This window comes from Atractosteus spatula, chromosome 11, assembly GCF_055471065.1.
Source record: "Atractosteus spatula isolate fAtrSpa1 chromosome 11, fAtrSpa1.hap1, whole genome shotgun sequence".
In the NCBI taxonomy this organism is placed as follows: domain Eukaryota; kingdom Metazoa; phylum Chordata; class Actinopteri; order Semionotiformes; family Lepisosteidae; genus Atractosteus; species Atractosteus spatula.
The window spans coordinates 1,732,570-1,755,951 of NC_142716.1; the positions used below are offsets into that span (position 1 = coordinate 1,732,570).

At 49.9% G+C, this 23,382-nt stretch overlaps 1 protein-coding gene across 4 annotated transcripts in view; it reads right to left on the reverse strand.

The window, feature by feature from the left end:
- LOC148823284 (ecotropic viral integration site 5 protein homolog) overlaps positions 1–20,777 on the reverse strand; it is a 69,091-nt gene extending 48,314 nt beyond the window's left edge. Inside the window, exons 1-2 of one of the 4 annotated variants that reach the window (XM_088927423.1) lie at positions 20,613–20,777; positions 577–809 (exon numbers count right to left, since the gene is read on the reverse strand). In XM_088927423.1, coding sequence (XP_088783549.1) covers positions 577–728 — 152 coding nt within the window. In that variant the 5' untranslated portion in view covers positions 729–809; positions 20,613–20,777. Of the gene's footprint in view, positions 1–576; positions 810–4,814; positions 4,890–20,251; positions 20,533–20,612 lie in introns of those variants that run through there. The other 3 variants (XM_088927419.1, XM_088927421.1, XM_088927420.1) reach the window with 3 other exon arrangements.
- Positions 20,778–23,382: the final 2,605 nt, after the last annotated feature.

Genomic DNA, 23,382 nt, shown 5'->3' on the forward strand with positions numbered 1-23,382 from the left:
ACAAAGATCTCTTCCTGCGGCTGCAGCACCTCACCGGGCAGCCCCAGTTAGCACTCCGAAAACAAAGAGCTTCCAAACCTTTCCCCAACGCAAGCCGAGTCCCCAGATCCCAGAGCCTGGACTTTCCCTCCCTGCCTTGCCCACAGTGCCACACTGAGCACAGCCAGGAGGGCTCTCCCTCCATCCTCTGTGTCCATCAGCTAGTCCCCCCCCACCCCCCCGCTGAGCAGCGCCAGGCCCGGCCTGGTCACAGAGCAGTCACGCTGCCCAACTGCAGCTCCGATCCAGCCTGCAAAATCCATGCCAGACCGCACAGCTCTCTCATGCCTGGGAACAGCTGCTCCTGGACTGTCCAATTCCACTGGAAGCTAATTAGCACAGTCAGAAAAGAGAGAGTTGGGGCCACCGATCTCCAGAGGAAAACTACACAAGCAGGGCTAAAGCCTACTGCATGTAAGAGCAGGGATAATTAAATGCATTTGTCTTTGAAGCGGTAATAAAAAAAAGCAACAAGACACAAGGCGCCGGAGCCGAAATGAGGCTCTGCAGTGGGTTTCTGGCGCGACGCCCCCCTACCTGTTCTGCTCCTCGAGCTTGGCGAGCAGCTCCAGCTCGTCGGGGCTCAGCTGCGTGGGCGAGGAGGGCGACAGCGCGGGCGTGGACAGGGTGGTGGAGGAGGAGGTGGTGTGCAGCGAGGAGGCCGACGGGCTGACCACCTGACTAGCCATTTGACCGACGCCGTGGGACACCGCGCTCTTCACCCATGAGAGAGTAGAACTCAGCTTTCCTGCAACCTTTTCTGTCGCCACCTGCCGGGAGAAAAGAGCAGAGCAGAGCCAGGTCAGGAGCGCGGGGGGGCAGGGCTGGGGCTTCTCGCTGGCAGCACAGAGCTAAAACCGGGGCGCCGATGAGCAGCCCCACCATGTGAAACCAGATCTGTAAAGCACACGAGCACCGCGAGGAAGAACAGCATTGTACTGCAGCGTGCCCTGTCATCATGGCTGCATCAGCACACTTAAAACAACATTCAGTTTTATCATGTCGCCCCGTGCTAAAATGATAACCTCTTCCTTCCTAAAGCATACATCAGGTGTTGATAACGCACTTCGATCTATCTGTATGAGACTACAATGCCAACAATCTCTTATTATCCAGCCCATATTCTGCCTGTGGTCATAGCAGTGCGGCGTCTGATCAGGAATGAATCTGAATTCAGTACAAGAAAGATCAGAACCTCAGCTCCTTACACATCCTGGATAGTTCTGATCTGTTGGGACACAGTGGCATGGCATTGAGGTAAGCGTGGTCGTCTCCGAGCTCCTGGGTTTGATTCTGGACAGAGCTGCTGTCTGTGTAGAGTTTGCATGTTCTCCTCTGGGAGGGCGTCAGCAAGCTGTTCCTCATTTCTTCCCACTTTCCAAATGCATGCCGGGTAGGCTAACTGGTGTCTAATTATCCGCATGTACTTGTACTTGTGCGTGTGCGTGTGCGTGTGCGTGAGAGAGGGAGAGGGAGAGGGAGAGGGAGAGGGAGAGGGAGAGACCAGTGATGGACTGATATCCTGTGTGGAATACAGTCCCACCCTTCTTTAAGCATTGCTAAGCACAGTACAGAGCCTATTTATTTGGACCAATTATTGATTCTTTGGCAATTTACTTTTAATTAACTGAATTGTACTCTGTAAAGCTCTGCAATGGGAGAAAGACGGCAACTAACTCATTCAAACTCTTACGCCGCCCATACAGGTTTCCTTTCACTGTGCACTTCAGTGTTGCTCAAATCCTCCTTCAAGTGCCCTTAGCACACTGAACAGAAGAGACAAGAATCCAGGTAATAACACGAGGAGCTGAGAAAGGGAGGAATCCAAAAAGCAAACTGCTGCTGCAGCAGAGATTGTACTTATAACTGTAAGCTGTAAATACGAGTATTAGCAATATATAGAGCAAATGATTGCATACATAATCTAATATAAAAACACAACACATTGTATAGAATGCCAAATGATAATAAAGCTCAGTTACTTTCCCTCACGAACTGCAAAGTGCACATGTGTGTTGATTTTTAGCTATTCTTCTACCAAGTTCCTTTCTTTGATAAGCCGAGCGCAGATCTGTTAAAGGCGCCGAACCAAACAAACGTGACTGATGACAGTCAGCAGCCGTGAGGCTGAAAGGCTGGAGGAAGGCAGGCAGGCGCAGGGAAGCACTGCAGCTAGACCCCGCAGTCTGCCTATGCTCCAGGAAGGTTTCTGCCCCGGCCTTGTCCTCGCGGTGTGCGCCTCATCTGGCGTCCAAGACGCTGCTGAAGCCTCCGTTCCGAGGAGGCTGGGGGCGCCGGGCACAGCCGCCAGGAGGAAGGAGGAGTGCCCAGCTGAAACCTGCCACAGGTCCACACAGCGCACAGCGCACAGCAGGTGCAGGTCCGGCCAGGGGAAAGGAACTCAGCTCGGGCGACATTTTCGCCCACGTCGGGTTCCTCAGCGTCACTTTGCCAGCAGACGGCTTTGGAACCAGAGGTAGCAGCAGGCAAAACTTCCACCGTGGGCTGCTCAGGCGTCCACCCAATTAAAGTCAGAAAAGCTTGGTAAAATCCAAAACCATACAGCTGCCCTTTAAATAACACTCTGTTCCATGTCTGTAGACATTAAAAACCACAGCTCCTACTCACAAACAATCCAAGCACGGAGATCCACTGCAACACCTGCAAGCAGACGGGTCCTGCTGCGTGCCGCCCTCAGGAGGGACTGCGCAGCCCTGTTTCAGCCCAGGAGCCTGCCTCGCTCAGGCGTCACACAGCGGCCGGCACTTCAACGCAGGAGGTTAAAAACCAGGCCAGCTGTGCACAGATATGCAGTGAAGTTCGATAAAAGCCGCGAGGAGGCTGTAGGAGGTACAGGAGGTCAGCCAGCAGGTACCGCGGGTGACGGTGTTGGTTTATGGTTGACCCAGTCACTGCATTTCAGCAACTTGCCCAATCGACTGCAGAGGACGTTTTCCAATTCAAATTCTACTCAGCCACCATGTTTTAAATGTGTGTATAGAAGACACAGCATGAACTGGCAGATCTCGCTTCCTGTAATGTGTAGAAAACATTTGCACAGCAAAAAATGGGGAAACTACGGGAGGGGGGGGACATCCTGATACTATAGGATGCAAAAATTTGCTGCTGTTGCAATTTGTACAGACAACACAAGCCTAGTGGCGATTGTGGTTACTCACTGTAAACCCTCGCTCAGCTGCTCTAACGTACAGCACCTACAGGAGACAGACCGCACACAAGAGACACACGAGAAACACTCCACACAGCCCCCCTCTGCCCCCCGCCCACGCCTTCTCACAAACCTGTTAAAGCTTAATCACTGTTGCACTACGGCTCTGCTTCAACAGCTCCAGCAGAGCTGGCAGAGGCCCTGGGAAGATACATTTTCAATCAAGAAGCTGTGAATTTTTAAAGGCATGCAAAAAATCTCAGCTGTTTAGTTACACAGTGGAAAAGAAAATCTGTGATATTTTGCTTTTATTTTAAACGTGGTCATTTTCACTGTTGCCAAGACACCTAAAACATTCATGTTTTCAAAACAATCAGGGTAGGTTACAGTGTTGGGAACAGATGCTGGCTGTCAGCAGAAGTAAAAGTGGCACTCATCAATCTTCGCCTGTTCCACACTTTCCCACACTAAAACCAAGCCTGTCGCCTGTGCTGGGGTCTGATGCCTTGCTGTCATGCCCTCCTGATTGTGAAATGCCGCAGATATGGTGGCAAAGAGAGGTCACAGCCTCTGTGGGCCTGGCCATCTCCCGAACAAACCGGCTCAGCTCTTTGTCCAGATGTGCTCCAGGTGGCTGCGAGCTAGTACAGCACAGGACAGCAGGGTAAGCCAGCCTAGCAGTGCTGCCAGTCCAACGACAAGACTGAAGGGTGACAGTTTTAGCGAGGAATGGCACGACCTTATAGATCAGTTGAAAATAAGCCGTTTAACAAAATTCTTCTTTAAAAGGAGAAGCCCCATAATGCAGGGAAGATCAAGGTCTTAGTTTACAAACAGTAATACGGTAGAAATCTAACAAGATTAAGATCTTCTCATTAGGTTTTCTGGATAACCCTTAGCCTTCTTTAGTTTGACTCCTGAAGCTTACACAACAGTCTAGACCCACTGTAAGAACCTACAAACTAGATTACGTTCTACAAGACCTGCAGATAATTTATTAGCATCTCTACCGTGGCCATCAGTAATTTATCATGGATCACTACAAGCAACGCACTTTTTAGGTGATCTAATTTTGGATTTCATGTTACAGAAGGCAATTCTAGGGATTCAGGCATGCTATCAGTTATTATCTACAGTGGTTAGGCAGCTAGCACTGCTAGCTAAAAGGTATTCGGCCCTGGGTTCGATTCAAGACTTGAGTGCTTTCTGTGTGGAGCTGGCATCTTCTCCCTGCATCCGAGTGGAGATTGTGTCTGCGTGTCCTCCCACTTGGACACGTTCTGCTGTCCACATTAACTGGGGTCTCTAAGTTGTCCTAAGGCGAGTGCCCTGTGACAGGGGTGGTCCCACATCGCTCCCAGGGATTATGGGATAGGCTTCTGATTGCTGCAGCCCTCACCAGGAATACCAAGGAATTACCAGGAATCCTCACAAGGAATACCGACAATGGATGGATGGCAAGTTGCATGAGACCAAAAACCAATTGGAGCTTCTTAATGTGACAAGTCTTCACAGAACACAAGCTCACAATAGTTACAATTGTTAATATGGTCAAAATACTGATGCCTCTCAAGAGTCCAAAAAATGTGATAAAATCATTACTTACCAGTAAGCCAGATGCATGTCACAGACAACCTTGTTCAATAAAGATCCAAGACAAGCTGAAAACAAGAGCTTCTTTTTAAAAACGTGTCAAAAGCTTGCCCATCGTGAACAAGCAGTTCTGGCGAAGGATCTTCCTCAAGGGAACAACAGCCAGGTCTGACCCAGGATTTGAACCCACAACCTTCCAGCGACGAGTTCAGACCCCCGACTGCAGCTCCCCACTGTTGCCAGAAAGCCTTTGCAAAGCCTCCTCCATTCTCAAACCACAGAAGAACACTCCCGTTAGTCATATGCCATTCCGGGCGTCATTTAGGGTCAAAGTGCCTGGCTAACAATAGCTGTCTTAAAGGCCGATGACAAAGTCTGCAATTCTGGCATGTGTGCTGTGTGTTCACTCCCAAAAAAAACACCTCCCCCCTCAGCAACAATCTTTGACATCTCTCTGCTCTCCCCCGGCCTTCAAGTGGAATTTACCTTCAGATAAGTCGACTGCAAGAAATTCCATCTGGTCTCTGATAGCACAAAAAAAAAACACCTAACATTTCAAAACTGAAACCAGTATGACTACTACATAACCACAGGAATCACAATATTTGTCATCAGAGGGGAGCACCAGCAGGCTTTAGCTTAACTTTCTGTGTGCGTTGAATAAAGAAATCCAAGATCGAGTTTCACAGCCTTTTGTTTTGCCATTTTATGGTCAGAAAAGCAGCTGCAGTACAAATAGATTCATCCAGTTCGGCGCTATTTTTAGGAAGTCAAAACCACACAGATCGCAGTCCAAGCCCAGAGTCTCGGATAGTGCTGACTACGGAAAAGCTTCAAGTCTCTGTTCCTGCGAAACCTCTCTTTCTTTCTGCCTGGCCAGCCCAACCCCCCAGATGAATCTTCAGCGTGTCCCAGCCGCTCAACAAGAGCCCCGCGCTGCTCTGCTCAGTCTGCAGCAGAAACGGCTCTTTGGTTTCCAGATGCCTGGGAAACACAGCTGACCGGCGGTGCTCCCCGGCTCCTCCTCCTCAGCCACGGCCGCAGCGCAGGCGGACAGAGACAGCTGCCCCGCGCAGAGAAACCGGTCCTCCGGCCTGACCGGGATGCCTTCGCCAGCTCGGCAGGCAGCGAATTAAAAGCAACAGAGGGAAGATGGGAATGCTAGTTCTTCCTGGGCGGCTGTGCGCCCTGTGCCCACACAGCAGAAACAAAATACTGGCGCGGGTCTACGTACGTGTAGGGCTAAACAGGGAAAACTTTAAAAACCAGCAGAATTACAGAGCAAACATTCATCCTAACTCTCTCTCTCTCCTGGCACGTGCCCACAGTGCCCGCCTGTCCATTCTCACTGGGCACAGGCAGGCAGGCCTCCCTGCACGAGAGAGGAGGGGACCGCGCGCGGTCGGCGAGCGGAAGAGCAGCCCCAGCCACACAGCCAGCCCAGGGTCTGCCACAGGGCAGCTCGCTGGGCCTCGGGGCTCGTCCGTCTGCAGCCTCCGCCCCCTAGAAACGAGCCCACAGCTCTGCACTGACAAACTGAACTGTACGAGCGAACGCAAGGCTGAAAACAAGGGGAGTTCCTCACTAGTTAGCATTTGCACCCATTCATGTGGTCTGTTCTGTACAAGGCAGGCCTGTCCAACTCCAGTCCTGGAGGGACAGTCCAGCAGGTATACTAGCTCGGGACAGAGCAGCCCTCTGAGACTGGGGGTAGGCAGCCCTGGTACAGCACACTTCAGTTCACGAATGCAAGCCCTGCACCACGTCAAGTCGCTCTTGTGAGACGCACTGTTCAGGCTACCCCAGCGCTGATGTACTGCGGTACAGCGTCGACTGTTCTTCCTGCTTTGTTCCTGTGCCCTGCAAGAAGTATTTGAAGCCATCTTCCCCAGAGCAGGAGGATAGGCAAGTACCACGTTCAAGCCAAGAAGAAAATTAAAAGCAGCCAAGCCTGCCGTTTAACTGCTTTTCTGTCTTTATACAAAAATCTTTCCAACAGACTCCTTTTAAAGTCTGGAAAAACAGAATTAATAGAGGGAAAATATGTTCAAAGCTTTAAACATAGCTATTATTATTACTACATTAAAAACAAATCTGAAGTCTAATAAACTTTACAAGCAAGTCCTGGGAATGAAAGCCGCACACAGCCGGCGTGGAACCCCACCTCACCCCGAGCAGCAGGCCAGCTGTGTGCTCTTCCAGCAGGGCCGGCCTGTCCCCCAGCAGCTGCACATGGCTCTGTGCTGAAACGCCAATACCAGCAGCTGTCCCTTCTAAAGGGAGGGCCGGGCTGCCTCTTTCTCTAGGGGCGGAACAAGTTTTTCCTTTTAAAAGGGAGGGGGCGAAACAACAAGGCTATGGGGTTATTTTTATTGCAAAACAACCTCGAGCTCCTAAATGACGGCCCTCCCTTGGCGACCTCACAGAGAGAGCAGACCTGCCCGCGTTAGTCACACAACAGCGGCCAGCCCTCCACAGCACCAGCCAGCTGCGTTGACAGAGCTGTCCTAAAAGAAGGGGACAGGAAATAACACTCAAACCGCAGAGTCCAGAGCAGGTTATTTAAAATCTTCTGCACAGCAAAAATGGTCTCAAACCCAGACCTGGTCACGCAGATCTCTCAGGTAGCACGCGACGCGTGAGGGAACTTTGACTGCGGAGACTAAACTAAAAATAAGTAGGCAGGGAGCAGCTACAGTTTAATACTTCCTGCTCAAGCAAATCAGCAATCAATAAGCCACTCCACTTTTGTCCTATCAACTGAACCACTAACACAGCATGACAAAATCACTCTGGTTAAATTAGGCGAGAATTCTCTAAAAATAAAACACTCCCAGCCATGACTTCGCTGCATTACAGAGCAGAATTTCTGCTGCGAGTTACTGCATCGCCTGCTGTGTGTGAGAGAGAGAGGAGGGGTGTGTGGAGGAGATGAAGAGAGAGGCATAGCAACACACACTAAAACAGGCCTTTGTCGTTCTGTGTTGATTTGTCTTAATAATATCCTTCACATTGTAATCAGCAGCTGCACTCTCTAAATAACCTCCTATCCAACTGGATCAGGGATCGGTAGAAACTGCTCCTCACAAGCACTAAACAAAGGAATAGGAGGGATGTTTATCCATTAAGATGGCAAAAAGAAATTTTTAGGCTTCACTTCTGTGAAATTAAAAGATTAGCTTAATCACCACGGGGGGGGGGGAGAAAAGGCACGTTCTGCAGTAAGGATTTGCTCCTGTTTGATCAGAGGGGGAAAACGAAGATGCATTTTTAATTTAATCATTTCCAAAATGATCATTTACCATCTAATTCCTATCTACTGCACTAGCTCATAAATCCAAACGGAGTTTTACAGAAGCCACCCACTCTTAAAGACGGCACAAAGGGCGACGAAGTCCGACACGCGCGGACGGTCTCCTGCCTCAGGGCACGACGGACACGATCGCTCACACAGTCGGCGACTCTCCGCTGGTGCTGCAGGATAAGCCACTTCCCAAACTATGTGCCACTGTGATGCAGTGATACAGTGTACTGCACGCTCGTTTAGATTTGAAAACACGTAGGAAGAGCCTTGCTGGAAAGCTACGAGGAGGAGAAAGAAGACGTCTCGGGCGCAGTGCTGCTTGCGAGGTGTAAACAGGCTTGGAGGGGCGGGTCAGGCTGGGGGAGCCCTCGCTCTCCCCAGCCTGCGGACCGGGGGTCTGTAACCGGGAGCCGAGACACAGCGGGTCCCCAGAACTCACAGGTGTAGAAGGGGTGACACAAGCGCATATGAAAAGCATTAAAATCAGCTCTGATCAGAATAACATCAGGTTCTCTTTCATCACAAACCAGTTAATTCCCATTTTAAATATTTAACAAGAAAACAACTATCACATTTGAACTCTAAAACAGAATGTCGAACAGCCTTACAGGTCAAAGTTCAGGAAAGGTTTCCCCACACAGTTACACATAAACCACATAGTCAATGAACTGCACACGTAAACTTTCCAAAACACATTCAGATTCACAGAAACACACACAGCTGCAAATCTTGCTTAGAACAGACACATTCTTTTCATAGGTTAACTCAGTGCCTGTACATGTTTCTCCTAAATACCTGAACTATAAACTGAAGTTTGCAGGCCACTGTGACTGAAGAGCAGATTCATGCCAACATCTCTCACTCTGAGAGTTGTGAAGTACTGGCGGCTGTATCATTTGATTTTTAAAGTCATATACCACAGTCCCCAAGGGGATACACATTTCTAAAATGAAGTACAAATTGGCAGTCTGTACAGAAATGTAATGCCATCGTGTGCCGTGGTCTGCTCTGTTCAATTATTCATGGAGACGGTCTCACTGGGGCCTGACGCTTGCAAGCAGCTGGAGTAGATCTGACACACAACAGCCCCGAGACACTTCTATTAAACTTAACCCCAGTGGAACAGAGGTGTGCCGACAGCTTGCACTACTTTCCTGGAGAAACAGTTACCAGGAACCTGCCTCATACCGCTGTAAAACCCAGCGCCAAGAAAATGATGCCACAACTGCAGTCCTATTACTTACCGATAAAAACTTTCAACTGACTGCAGCAGCTCAGTGCTTGAGGTGATAGATAAGACTTGGTTAAATCTTGTTTAAATACAGCAATGGATGCCAGGACCATCAACGTGATGCAACATTTAGGCTTAGCACTCCAAACTGGAGTTATAAAGAAACCGATAAGGGCACTGCATGGATTTCAGAACAGCAAGAAAGCAAACAATCAAATTTCCATATTTAGTATTGCAGAACAAAAAAATGTTTACAAAGAGAGAGAGAGATGTTCAGCCCATCCACCTCGACTGTTTATTGGCAGTTCTCATCCAGCTGTTTCTTGAAAGAAACCAGGGTATCACCTTCCTATGGTCTCTCTGTCCAGAAGGTACAACCTACACAGCATCTTTATTTCGTTACAGCACAGTTCACTGGAATACTAGGACAAGGGGACCAGCGAGGACTCAACTGAAAACCAAAGGATTGCTCTTTTATGATGAGCTCACCCACAGACAGTAAGGAGCTGGGAACACAGCACTGCTCGCTACAATACAGCACATTGAAGGTTTGCATCCCCTGTGCTTTTCGAAAAAGCCTTCCAAGTCAAAGATGCCTTTAAAAAGCAGGACAGATTCAACGGGACTGAAAAAAGTAAAACGAACTTTTTTTTTTTTTTAAGAAGTACTGCTTGGTAAGATGAGGGCTCCGAGTTCAACAGGCTGAAGGCCTGCTTGGTCAGGGTTAACGCTTAACTAGATCTTTGAAGCCCATGCGCTGAGCACATGCAGTAAGTAGGTCAGACCCCCTCTTTTTCCTTTGCATCCCTGCTACTTCACATCAGAGGAGACTGCAGCTATTATCCTCCTTCACATCAATAACAGGAAACAGAGGCCAGTGACCAGCACCGTTATTCAAGCACAAAGTCCCCCATTCAGAGAGCACAGAGTCAAAAAGTCTCTGCCTCAGCCTAACATCTGCCCCGCCACTTTTTCATGATGTCACCAGAAGCTAGTAATAAGCAGCAGTACGCAGACGGAGCAGGAGGAGCAGGTGGAGCAGGACGAGGAGGAGAGTACTGGTTCACGGGTCAGACTGCACAAGGAGCAGTTTCGCAGTGTTTCAGTCTGTGGGCTGGAGGAGGAAGTGCAGGCCGTCCAGATGCTCGACACAGATGTGCAGCCTCCTCCTGTCCTGTCCAGACCAGCCCTGACAGCCCAGACAGGACACAGGAGGTCCGGCTCAGAGAAACACAGAGCTGCTTCCTTATCACACTGAATCAACAGGGGGCTTTGTTTCCAGACGGGCCTTGACAAGGGACCAATGTGGAGCGTTTCGATCACCCTGGAAAAGCTCCACACCATCTGAGCTGACAATTAAATGGACACATCCAACAGAAAACTAGTCCCCAAGCTGCTTTCAGCCTTGGTTCTGAGAAATATCCAGTAACACGGCCATGCATTTTGTTTGTTTCCTTCTGAATGACAGACACTTGAAATTGCTTTTCTGTAAGGATTCAGGCCTCTCCTAAAGTAGTAAAACCCTAAACCTAAAACACTGATTGAAAAGATGAGGAAATACATCATTCTTCATTAGGGTGACATTCCAGTCTTTCGAACAGTGAGCAAACAAGGGATAACGATTGATCAGCTTCATCTCTACTGCAAACAGGCCACTGTAACTCATATCTTCTCTTTGTACACCGGGTGGGAGATGCATGAAGAATGTCCTTTGTTTCTGCGCCATTCAAAACAACGCATGTCATTGTTCTGTAGACAGCGACCTCGCGCTTGCTATGTGAGCCAATGAATGCATCTTGGATGGATAAAACATCCTCAGAGGGGACAAATTAATAGCTGCTCTTTTTCTCCCCAAGCAGCTATGAGTTCAGACTCTCCAGCAGGTCCATCCATTCAGCCATATCATGGGCATTTGCCTGCTCACTGCTTCACACGGGGGGCAGGGGAGACCCTGTACCAGCTAAAACATTGAAGGCAAAAATATGAATCTGTCTGGCTATGGGGCATAATCTCAACAATCACTCAGTACCACCCATTACCCGTGAAATCTTAGAAATCTTCCCTTGACTACCTGAGCTACACTGTTTGTTAAAGCACGTTACCAGTGATCGGTTCAACCATTTCCAAAAAGTTCCCGCTTTTTCAAAACTCCAGAAATGTCCCTTTCCAGCTCCTCTTCCACAACCCGCTCTACTGAAAACCCTCCTGGTCCGGGAAGAGGAATGGGATGTTACGTCTTCAGTGGAAGCACGCATCTCAACACGTTACAGACACTCTTCAGCCTTCAGCTGCTGCCTCCTGACACGTGAAGTCAGTAAGAGGAGAAAACCACACAGCACTGCACCTGACTGCGCACAAGGCTGAATGCGTCATAAAACATTTCTTTAAAGACAGATTTCGAAATAACTACTTAAAAGAAATAAAGCACCCTTTTAAAACGCAAGTGAAATTCCTTCCTGCATACTCAAGACCACAAAACGCACTGGCAAGTAGGTAAAATAATTCATCTCCCACCACGAACAGGACTGAAGGGAAATTCAGTTCAGATTAAAGGAAAGAAGTGCGAAGCGCTGGGAAGAAGCCCCACACAACACGAGACGAGGTGGAAGGACAGTTGAACTCCCAAGACGCCCCTGGGGCCGCTCAGCGGCAGGTCACGAATCACAGAGGCCCCAGGCAGGAGCAGCTGAAACTCTGTCTTGGTCTGGATTCTCTGGATTAAGAGCCGTGAGGAGAACCGGGATTTTCAGGTTGGCATTATAGCAAGGCTCTCCACCCCCTGAAGCAGCCTGACGGCGACATGCAGCATTGCTTCACAGGACAGCGAAACAGCCACAAAGCCCCTCATAACCAAGAGCACGCCACCAGAGATCAGCCGCATGCAGCAGTCTTACAAAAACACACTGCATCTGAAATACTCGGGCGAACGAGTCTTGAATGTTCCCTAGGGCACAGCTATTCAGATCTTCACTGGAATACCACATAATAGGATGTTAAAAAAAGTTTCTTCTGTTCCTAAATGTCATCTATTTGCAGTGTGAGAACTCAGAGACCTGACAGCTGTGCAAAGACTTCCATGTTGTAGGGAAAAGGATTTCCTCCTACAAGCACAGGATATCAGGACTTCTGATGGGTTGCTGAGGAGAGTTTAAGGTACATCTAAAAGGACTCAATCTCAAACTGTTTCCCCAAACTTGAATTCACTTTTTAAATAAGCCTGCCTGAACCCAGCGTACCACAACACAAGAGGCAACTGATCCGTTCTTCCCAGAAAGGCTCATACTTCCACGTCTGTCGCTTTGTGAGTTCCTGAGCCCATTTCCACGGAAGTTAACTCTTCACCCCTGCTCCTCCGTGGCGCCAAAAAGCAGAAAACCGGGCGCGATACTCTAGAGCGTTTGCTGCCATCCTCTCATTTCGTACTTGGGGAGCAAACCGGTCTCTCAAGCAACAGCCTCCACCACAGAGCTCCGCAGGCAGAGCCGCTGCACCCCCAAACAGGCCGCTCCAGCGGCAGGTGTGGAGCGTCAACGCGCAGGCAGGAAGCGAGTGAAGAGGGGTGCACGTCTGCCTGCCCCCCCCACACCCCCAGAGCTGCAGACAGGAAGGCACTATCGCTCCAGCCTATCCAGAGAGAAAGTGGGGCTCACTGCTGCGCTTTTCACAGACACCCCTCAGTCACTGCAGCCCTCACTCCCAAGAGGGGAGCAGGAACACCCCATTAATTCCCTGCCGTTTGTGAGACGCTCCCTTCAATAGAGCTGAGCATGCTCTCTCTCTCTGTCAGTCAGTCAGTCAACCCAGGGGAAGGGGTCATTCCTCTCAGCAGAGTTAACAAGCAAACCTCACCTGCCAAAGCCGTTCCAATCACATTCAATTAAACCACAACACAGCTTAAAGCAGGGCTTTTATGGAGGCTTCTGCATTTTATTTTTCAAGAAAGATGCGTTAAGAACACAAAACCCACATCAACATGATGCGATGGCTGTTAAAAACACAATTAGAAAAAAAGGCGATTTTGCAAATTATAGTTCTCGTGAGCCACTGCAAGTGCCTTCAAAACCCTGATTTTGACAGGCTAGCAAACATTTCAGTTTCAACCAGAACCGTCCCGACACTCAAGCTCAGGAGATTTGAAATGCAAATCACTGATAACTAAAAAATAAACTTGCTCTGTCTTTTTCAGACTCTAATCGCTCTAACAGGGCTCTTCCTTGTGCAGGATGTGACCAGTGTGGACTCATCTGTAGCCATACACACAACTACCACCTCACACTACTAGCCCAACAATTTAACCTAACAGGAGTGCACAGTCTTAACGTCAACTCAGTCGGGAACCCTTACAGCTGTTAAACCTGGAGAGGGCTGGAGGCCTAACCTCCAGAATTATCAGAGCTTCAAAAGACCACAGCCTGATACCCGAGTCGACGTGATCACGAAACAGTAAATTACGCAAAAACATCAGCACTAAGCAATAAAACTTCTGCACTGCAAGAAAATACTCACATTAGGGACCTTAACAAGAAAATTTGAATGCACACAGTTTTGAAGATTTTAAAACACCATTTCTGCGTCTGCACCTTTCTCCTCGTCATGCTGATGTGAGCACAACGTTTCCGCATTTATTGTGTTTAACGGGCGTGCAACCATCAGTTAGGCTCTTCCAGCTGGCAGCAGCATCACCCTCCAGCAGACAACCCGTCATCACCTGCAGCTCCAGACCAGCCCCCCGGCGGACCCGAGCTCCACCAGTCTGTTTTCGAGACGCGTCCGAGCAGGCCCCCCGCTGACAGCCGCGAACAGCACGCCTCACACGCACCGCCCCGCAGGGGGAAACACCTGCGGGAACGAGAGGCGCAGGGCGATGCAGGCTGCCCAGACCTGCCCACAGCACAGCGTGGGTTCATGCCCACAGCACTCGTGCCACTTCGCCCACTCACGCTAAGACGGCACTTTCCTGGGACTTTCTTTTGCTGTGAATCAGAAGGGGGGGGGGGGGGGGGAGATGTGGTGGAATGCACTGGCAATTAATTTAAAAAAAGCTCTTCTCGCTGCATGAGCCGGCGCTCTTATCAGCCGCTATCTAATTGCGACCGCAGTGAGGTGTGACAGAGCGGCGTGCGGCCTCAACAGCTCTTCCTCCTGTCCGGGGCACCGACGATGAGGGACAAGTTCCCTGCCGCCGGGCAGAAGGGGGTCCGGATGCAGGGCCTCGTCTCAGCTCCGTTGCTGGGATGGGAGGCAGCGGAGCAGGGAAATTTGCTGAGCCACTGACACGGCATTAAAAAAAAAAATCCAAAACACAGCCCTGCTCCCTTTCTCTCGTCTCAAACACACAGCCTGGGAATGCAAATCCCCCCCCAGCACAGGCAAATCAGCGTTTGTCTTCTGCATTTGGCCACTGTGCCCCAGCTGCAGAACATCCATCTGCAGGGCAGTGCTTAAAGCTGACAGGAGCACTTACAGAGTCCATCACAGCCCAGACCTTCGTGTATCTACAGCAGCTGTATCATCATTAAGGCGGCCGAGTTGGATCAGGTCACTGCAGTGCCCATTGAATCTGAGGGGTCAATAGCTTTAAAACACCATATTGATTAAGCCCTTCGACTCCGAGCTTTAATGAAAACGTTTTGTCTTGGCATGTTAAATTCAGAGCACACAGAGTGCACGGCCACCACAGCTTCAACTCTGCCGAGAAGTCGTACCTTTTTAATTGAGCAGTCACGAGAGGCTTAAAAGAATCATCAAGTTTTCAAAGGATATCATCATATCCCTTATGGTATTAGTCTTCAACCAGAGAATCTCATAGCAGATCAATCTGCTATTGACATTCTGAAGCCATCAGGTTGCTGGTACAGTACATTTACAATTAGTGAAAAATTCAAGTGAACTTCAATGCCAACCAACCTCACGATCCACCTTTGAAGTCTCCGACCAAGCTCTGAAAAATGGGCTCTTCTCCCGAGTTGTCACTGGTGATGCTATTTTACGCTACAAATGTCTGAATTCAGCTGCGCACAGACACGACTGCCAGTACCAAGCACAAGGCCTGGACAGCGCACTGAAAAAGTTGGAGAGGGGAAAAAAAAAACTACACATCTACTGTTTCATTAACAATTCTGATCTGCCCGTGGCAACAAGTACAGGGGAGAGAACCCGATTCCACAACTGACTCTCCAAGAGAGCAGGGTATTTAAAAAGCAAGAACAGGAGACGCCCAAAGAGAAGTCCAGAAGGAGCTTCCGAGCCATGTTACTGAAGGGCCAGACGGCTGCCTCTCGTTTATAACTGTTCTCACGCTCACCGCAGGGATGAACTGGGCCAGTCCTGCCACTGGGAATCTCGTCCTACAGAGGATAATGAGTCATAAAACACACCGTCTTGACTAAAGGCTTTTCGGATCCTACATGTGCAGATGTAAGCCCAGCTCTTCCCACCAGAAGTTTCCCAAGAGGTTATTGCCTCAGTAGGAAAGTATGATGGCTTTATAACTGGCGCCTGCTCACACTCAAGCTTTTTTTACACTTGCAGCGTCTCGGGGCGTTCGGACAGCTGCACAGGCGTCAAAGATCCATCACCACACGGGCCGAACGGAGACCACAGGCATACGGACTTGGCACGGTTATGTTCAGAGGTGCGAGTGAAGAAAAGAGGTCTCTGGTCATTTGCTAAAAGGAAATTAATAATGGCTCCAGAAAAAAAAGAAAACTTTTTCCCCGATATGGCAGCCAGGGCATCACGCCATAATGTCCCGGAGAACGAACCATTCTTCAGATCTACAAGAGTGCAACGAAAACCTAACTGCTTGTAAGGGTTAAAAGGCTACATTAAACCTCCCATGTGCACCAGACATGAGGAGACCTTGGGCCTAGCTGACCACAGAAAACTAACGCCAGTGAAGGCAGAACGGAGTGGTCCAGGAAGACACAAACAAGATAGGCTACTGGGCGCCTGGCCAAGACCCTGAAGCAACGGTTTCTTTCCGTGACCAAAACTGTACGAGACGGAAACTATGAGACTTGGAGACATTCTGTGTTCTGTAGCTCGGGGAGTGAAAGCCTACAAGAGCAAGACTCTTCTTATTCCTGTAACCAGAGACACTCAATTTTTTTTCGGAGGGGACACAAGCTAACCAAGCTCCTACAAAGAAGAATGTGAACCAGGAAACACACTGAGCCAAGTGAGCAGTTAGCATACCGATACAGCACATTATCCCAAACCAAAACACATTCTCTCAGATGCTCAAATTTCACTACGGGTTGCAGTACTCAATAAGCTACACACAATTCTGTATTTCTGTTTTGGCAACCAGCTGATGAACCAAGCCAGCGTCTCCTCTCGTTTGCCTGCTGTCTCCTGACACTGATTGAGCAGCAGACTACGCTTGGGTGGTGTACAAGGAAGTACCACTGTTCCCCCGACACCGACAGCACCTTCTTCACCAGCATCAACACAAACGCCAAGAATGGCTCAGTGGAGACTGCTTGGAAATGCATTTAAAACCGAGAGGAGGAGAAACTTCTGCACCCGTAGAGCTGTGGAAGCATTGAACCAGCTACCCAGCCATGTTACTGAAGCCGATACACGAGTGTCGTTCAATAAGCAGCTGGAAGAATTCCCTGGATCAATTAACTACTAACTACCAAACTGGCTGGATGAGCCGATGGACAGAAACACTACGGTAACCTTGTCAGTAGTGTCTTAGCTTGTGGGGTGACGATACAGGAATGAAGGATTTAACAGTGTGCCTTTCAAGTACTCATGATCACCCAAAGAAAACAGTCCGACTGCTATCAATCAGGACCCCCTAGAAATGTTTAATCTTTGCATTTACCTGGAAATATCTTATCACCTAGATCTTGAACCATTTTCTTTTCTGCAATTGAAAAAAAGACCTGTATTGATAGAGAAGATACCACTGACTGAGCACACTACTGTCATTTTCTTTCTTTACTGGAAAGAAACAAAACCAGAGAGACTGCAACCAGGAGATGACCCAAGACCTGTTCTTCTCCCGCTGTAGGGACTCCAAAGACACACATACTGCAGCTTGAGGCTGAGAAACAAACCAATCCTTTTAATCTGATCTGTCTGGAGCAAAAAAAAAAACAAGACGTTCACCAACACCTTCCATTCTCAGCCACCTGCGATGAGCTGAGTGAGACTATCAAATGTTCCCTGGCAATTCATTAGGACAAGCAGAAACCTGACACACTGCGACTGAGCACCAGCTCGCTGTAAGTGGATCCACTCTCATCCAAGTGAGAGAGAGGAACAGGAGGAGGAAAACAACAAAAAAAAGCCAGTTTCCGGCCCTGAATGCAGGCCTCTGTCTGTGCCGCGCTCGACGTGGGGATACCACCAGGCTGACTCCCCTGGGCGACAGCGAGGGGCCAGAGGTCTGTCCTCCGGCGTCCACGAACAGCCACTCGGTCAGTCCGACCACCCTCACCCGCTGCCTCAGCCCAGAGCTCTCTGCTGGAGCTCAGCCGCATGGCTGCGCACTCTCTGGCTTCCCAGACCACGAGTCCTGCGAGTCTGCCCCTCACCTGGCCAAGCTGCTTCTCTGTGATAACACCGTCCAGTGCCGACTGGGAAGCAGTTGACTGAGAGGAGGAAAATAGCTGTCGCTTCGGATAAACATCAGTGACGGTTCTTACTGGAGGTTTTAATGCACTGGCCTCTCATCTCATCAGTGTGCTCTGCAGTCTCTCTGTCTGACAGCATGCAAAGCCGGAGAAGCCCTTATTAAAGAATATTCAATGGTAATTCAGATTATGTGGATTTATCAGCCTTTCCAGGAATGTAGCGGGTCAGTGCTTGCAAAAAGCAGAAATATTTCAGTTCCATGAAAAACAAAAGATAAGGGGAAAAACTAGAAAGATATTACTGTTACAGTGACTGTGCTTTAGGTGACTGAGAAGCGTCTTAGATTTTAGATAAGGTTTGTGACATTTGGCAGAGTAAACACTTCTAGCCTCAAAGCAAAGAGGATGTTTGCTGAGGTCTGGGGGTCCCTGGAGCAGAACCAATTGTTAAGTTGACGTTAGTTAACCTAGGTAAGTTGAGGGCTAATGATTATCAATGAGGACTACAGAAACACAATATGAGGTCACGTTCAGAGACAAAGAAAAGGGGATAACAGGGGAAGCAGGGAACAAGGAGAGGAGAGACAAGCGTCCGGAGGAGGTGGGACTTGACGCTTGCGCCAGGCGAGCGCCCCTGCTTCATGATCATCCAAACCGAGCCTGACGGACACACCCTGCTGCAGAGGTCTGCCCTTTTAAACTCAGAAAGTGTCTTCAAGTCCCGTTCTCGCTCGGGCTGAGCTCTTAACTTCACTCGGGGAGTTAATTCTTCACTTTAATGGGCGACTAACTCTCGTGTCTCAGGACTACTGCAAGGAGCTGTTGGGACACGCCAGACCAATGTGCCCTGCTAGACTGTAGCCCCCGAGATCAGAATTTAAAAGACACTTCTCTTCACAAAAGGGTCCTTTACAGGAACACACGGCGAGGCAAAACAAGCCCAGAGGGAGCCCTTTTATTTCCAGCAACCTTGCTTCGCCACTCGTCTGTTCCGCTGGCACCCCCAGGACTGCCCCCTCCTGCTGCACCCTGAAACGCCTCATTTCTTGTGCTGTTCGTTTTAACTTCAGAGACTGTGAGGTGCGTGTTTACAGACAGAATAACATAAGGAAGGAAAATTTATGACCGTGCCCACAAAAAAAAACAACTCATGCAGAATTAGCAATTTGTCACTTATCAAGGGCTAACCATATGCCTGGGAACTTATTTATTAAGGGTTTTACACTGAATTTGCGCTGTCTGTAACAATCCTTCAACAGACCCGCTACACACGCACACACACAACTTGTTTTGAGATGACGTCACGTATCCCTGACGTAGATACGTGGTGACGTATTATTTGTTTAAAAATAGCGTTATCCTAACTAATGACGGGCTTGTTCAAATAAGTCATGTCTTATTGTTTGTTTGTTTGTTTGTTTTTCCCCCAAGAACGAGCAATGCGACTCGAGGCCAAGTAGACTCGCTTGACTTGTTTCCTGGAGCGCTGCTGGGGTGAATACCGGCCGCCGAGAAGCTCCGAGCCTCCAAAAAACTTGGTCTGGACTGGTAACTGCAGCCCTACTGCTGCTTAAACCCCGTTTTTAAAACAAACAAACAAACAGTTCAGTTTGTCGTCTAGAAACATCGCTGTGCCGTCTTCTCTTCCCGAGGAAAGACAGACGTGTCCAAGCGCATCCGCCGGCTGCCCAGCGCCGACAAACACAGACAGGTGTGTAAACACCCCTGTTGGATCAAGGCGCAGTTCTGGGCCGATTCCTGAAGACCCAAGTAACCCAGGCAGGCTCATTCGACCCCCCCCCCACACACACACACACACACACTTTTGTTTTCCAATATATGTAGGAATCATAAGCGTAAGTATCCGCGAAGTCACAGGGAAGAGGAGGCGATGCGCCCAACCGGCGCTGAACCCAGCCGAGACGGTCGGCGAAATGTCACGTCTGGGGACGAGCCGGGGCGGCCCGGCCCGGCCCGGCCCGGGCCTAGCAGCAGCAGCAGGGGGGAGAGCAGAGGCCGCCGTCCGCCCCCACCCCCGTCGCCGGGTCTTGGACTGGTGCGGCCGGGGGGGGGGCGGAAACGAGCCGCCCAGCCGGATTCCCCGCAGTTTACATCACCGGGGCAGGCTGCCCGAAACCAGCCTTCCCCGACAGACGAGGGTTTTCCATTTCAGCGTATTCTGGGGGATATGCGATCCCAGCTACACAAAACACCCACTCGTCAACGGGAGTCTCTCTCTCTCTCCCTGGCAGAGTAGCAGAGTAACAGTGTCACCCCCCCCCCCGACACCAACAGAAGAAGGCTTGTCCAAAACAAACCCGTCTTACCTTGGAAGCGTTGTATAAATCCCCCCGCTTTTCAAACATTAACTTTCCGCCCAGCGCAGAGCCATAGTCCTGGCCTCCCCTCCCCGGGAGCGCACAGCTGCTGTACTCGGAAGGGTAGCGAAGTTCAAAGCCTGCTTCCCCCCTCCCGCACACCAGCGCCGCCGCCTGCTCTCCCCGATCCGCTTGCGAGAGTTTTTTTTCCTCACTCCGGCCGGCCCGACTCCCCTCCTGCTCCGCGACCCGAGCGCCCAGCGGCTCCAGCAGGCAGGCAGACCCGCACCAGGCATGCGCCCCAGTTAAAGGGGTAGGACGTGGCTTGGAGAGGCGCCTCCTCCCGGCGCACAGCCCGACTAACACTCACCCCCGGCCTCTGGGAGCCTTCCGGCGCGTCGCTCGGGTACCACACGGGGCAGAGGCTGAGCTCGGCTCGGCTCGGCTCGGCCCGGGCGGAACACCAGTCGCCTCCGCCGGCCCACCCCGAGCGAAAAGAGGGGGGTGCCTGTGTGCCACCAAACCTACTCTTCCAGTTTGACGCGGAAGCTGTGCGTTGTGAATGCACATGACGAGTCACTCTCTGCTTTTGTTTGGACACACCTCTGCCGGTGCGTTTTTCGGACCCGTGACGAAGCGTCCCCAGGCCGCGTCACAGCTGGTGGGCCTGACCGGCCGACAGCCGTGTCCCGGCGCACCTCGGGTGTCGCGCCCCACAGCCCCCCGGCGCACGGCCGGTGGGAGACACTGCTGTCGGGGCACGACCTCGATGCATCCAGAGCTAAGCCGGAACATTCAATTATAGCACTGATTAATATTTTAATTTTTGAACGAAACTGTCACCGATTAATATATTCTTTTTTTTAATGAAACCGGGTTGTCGCCAGGGTGTCTTTGGGCTTCTCCGGTCGCTATGCTTGTTGGCACTGCCTATGGGAAGACTTATTCTTGTACAGCACGCTGAGAAGTCAAACAGCTCTCCTAATGGAGCGGTGGCTCTGTGGCTCAGGATCTGCGCCTGTGGCTGGAAGGTTGCTGGTTCAAATCCTGCAGCTGGCAGAGGAATCCTACTCCGTTGGGCCCCTGAGCAAGGCCCTTAACCCCAGCTGCTCCAGGGGCACCTTATAAATGGCTGACCCTGTGCTCTGACCCCGAGCTTTTCTCCCTGTCTGTGTCTCATGGAGAGCAAGCTGGGGTGTGTGAAAAGACAAATTCTTAATGCAAAAAAATGTATATGGCCAATAAAGTTATCTAATCTAATCTGAGATCTAACTTTCTCACTACAGACTGCCATGTGCCTGTCAGTGTTTTGGAAAGGTTTTTATATTTGTCACTCCATTTGTGGAAGAGCGGTGAGGACTGTGGACTCTAGTCACCAGAGTTTCAGGGGACTCCATTCCTAAATGGGGGCACTGCTGTTGTACCCCCAGCTAAGGTGATTTAGGAGAAGCCATTCTCCTAAATCATGCCAAAAAATGTCCTGCTTTATAATTAGATCTCAGGACCAACAAGACAATATTTGTTCTCGACTGGTATTAAAGACCTGGGCTGGAGCGTGTAATTATTTTGTATTCTTTTTTTTGTCAGTAAGTGCCAGACCTACGCTGGCTATTGTCATATATACTGTATTTGCTATCATCTTGTTTCCCAGGTTAGTGTTGAAAGATGTGTGACGCCAGGGGTGCTGTGCTGTGTTGCTAGGTGGCTTTGCAGACACAGACTCGTTAGTTAAAAACCATCTGACAGCCAATGTAAATTGACCAGGTTAAAGTCTTCAGGTGGGTCCAGCGCTGTTAAAAACTATGAAGTGTAACTTTAAGAGTTCAAGGTAAAGAGAATTGATTCTGTACAAATATGATAATGACACTGCAGTACTGTACTTGATACTAATCTAATCAACATATCTCTACCAACTCTGCAAAAGAGTCAATGTCATAGCGCCCTCTGTTGGTGATTCTCGCACACAGACAGACATGACCAATCAACAATACAAAACAGCAGGGCACCTTACCATAGGCTACAATACAATACAACAGTTTAAGTTGCACATTAGTGAGGCAGGAAGGAGAACATGTCATGGCTGTGAGGATCAAAGATCTCTCCAAGCCCATAGTTTCTCATTTCACCTGTAACGGCCACGATCACACTGATCTCCCCGTCAGCGTTCTCAAAGAAGGTTTTCTCAACTGCTATTGCAGAAAGACATCCGAAACCACAATTATCCTGAAACTAGGATCACACCTCCCCCCCATCTCTCAAAGACAGACCAGACCCGACAGACCAGACCCGTGCTTCAGGAGATAAGACAGAGCTTGCGTTGTTTGAGAGTGTGACTGCAGAGGGGAAGAAAGGTGTCCACACCTGGGGACACCCAGACTCCTTCCAGCACACGGGGTGTGCCACACCCTCCGAAATGCTCCCAGATCATCTGAATATACACCTCTGGGGCACCATTTTCCACCTCAATGAGGTTTGTGGAGCTCAGCGTGTCGAGCAGATTTGCGCAACTCCAACGCCCTTGCACTTGAAGGAAGCTGAGATTTAAAGTCCTCACCTAAGGAGTCTTGAGACCTGTGCCACTGGCATCTCTGGGAATATAAACAGCAGAGGGGGCTCTGAGGAGCTCTCCTCGGCCTGTTCGACTGGAGCGTCTACGGCTGGCGTGGGCACAGGCGATTCACCCGGAGTCATTAAGAGTCCAGGGTGGAAAGAAAACCAGGAGACGTGGCGATCCTCCTGGATCAGGAGTGAATATCACAGGTACTGTCTCTAGGCCATGGCGCTGCATGCCCCAGACTTGCATGACACAGAATACGCAGCCTGGGGTGGCCTCTGCGCCGCGGCAGGGTTCATGATCAGCGCCACCCTGTACAACCCCGTGCTCACAATGGACCTCAGTAATTAGCAGGTCTGACAGCTGCTCTGGCAACTAGCAGGAAGGCCACAGGAATAAAAACAGTTTCAAAAACACTGAGGGTAATGTTCCTTAAAGCCCTCAGGAAAGATACCTAGTTTCTGTGACTTCATTGGTTTTTTTCCATGAAAGGCTAAATGCAGTGACTACTGAAAGGCTTGGTCATGCTGTCACCTGGACAACTGGGCGATAAGGTGGGAGCAGAACAAATAAGATAAATTTCGGC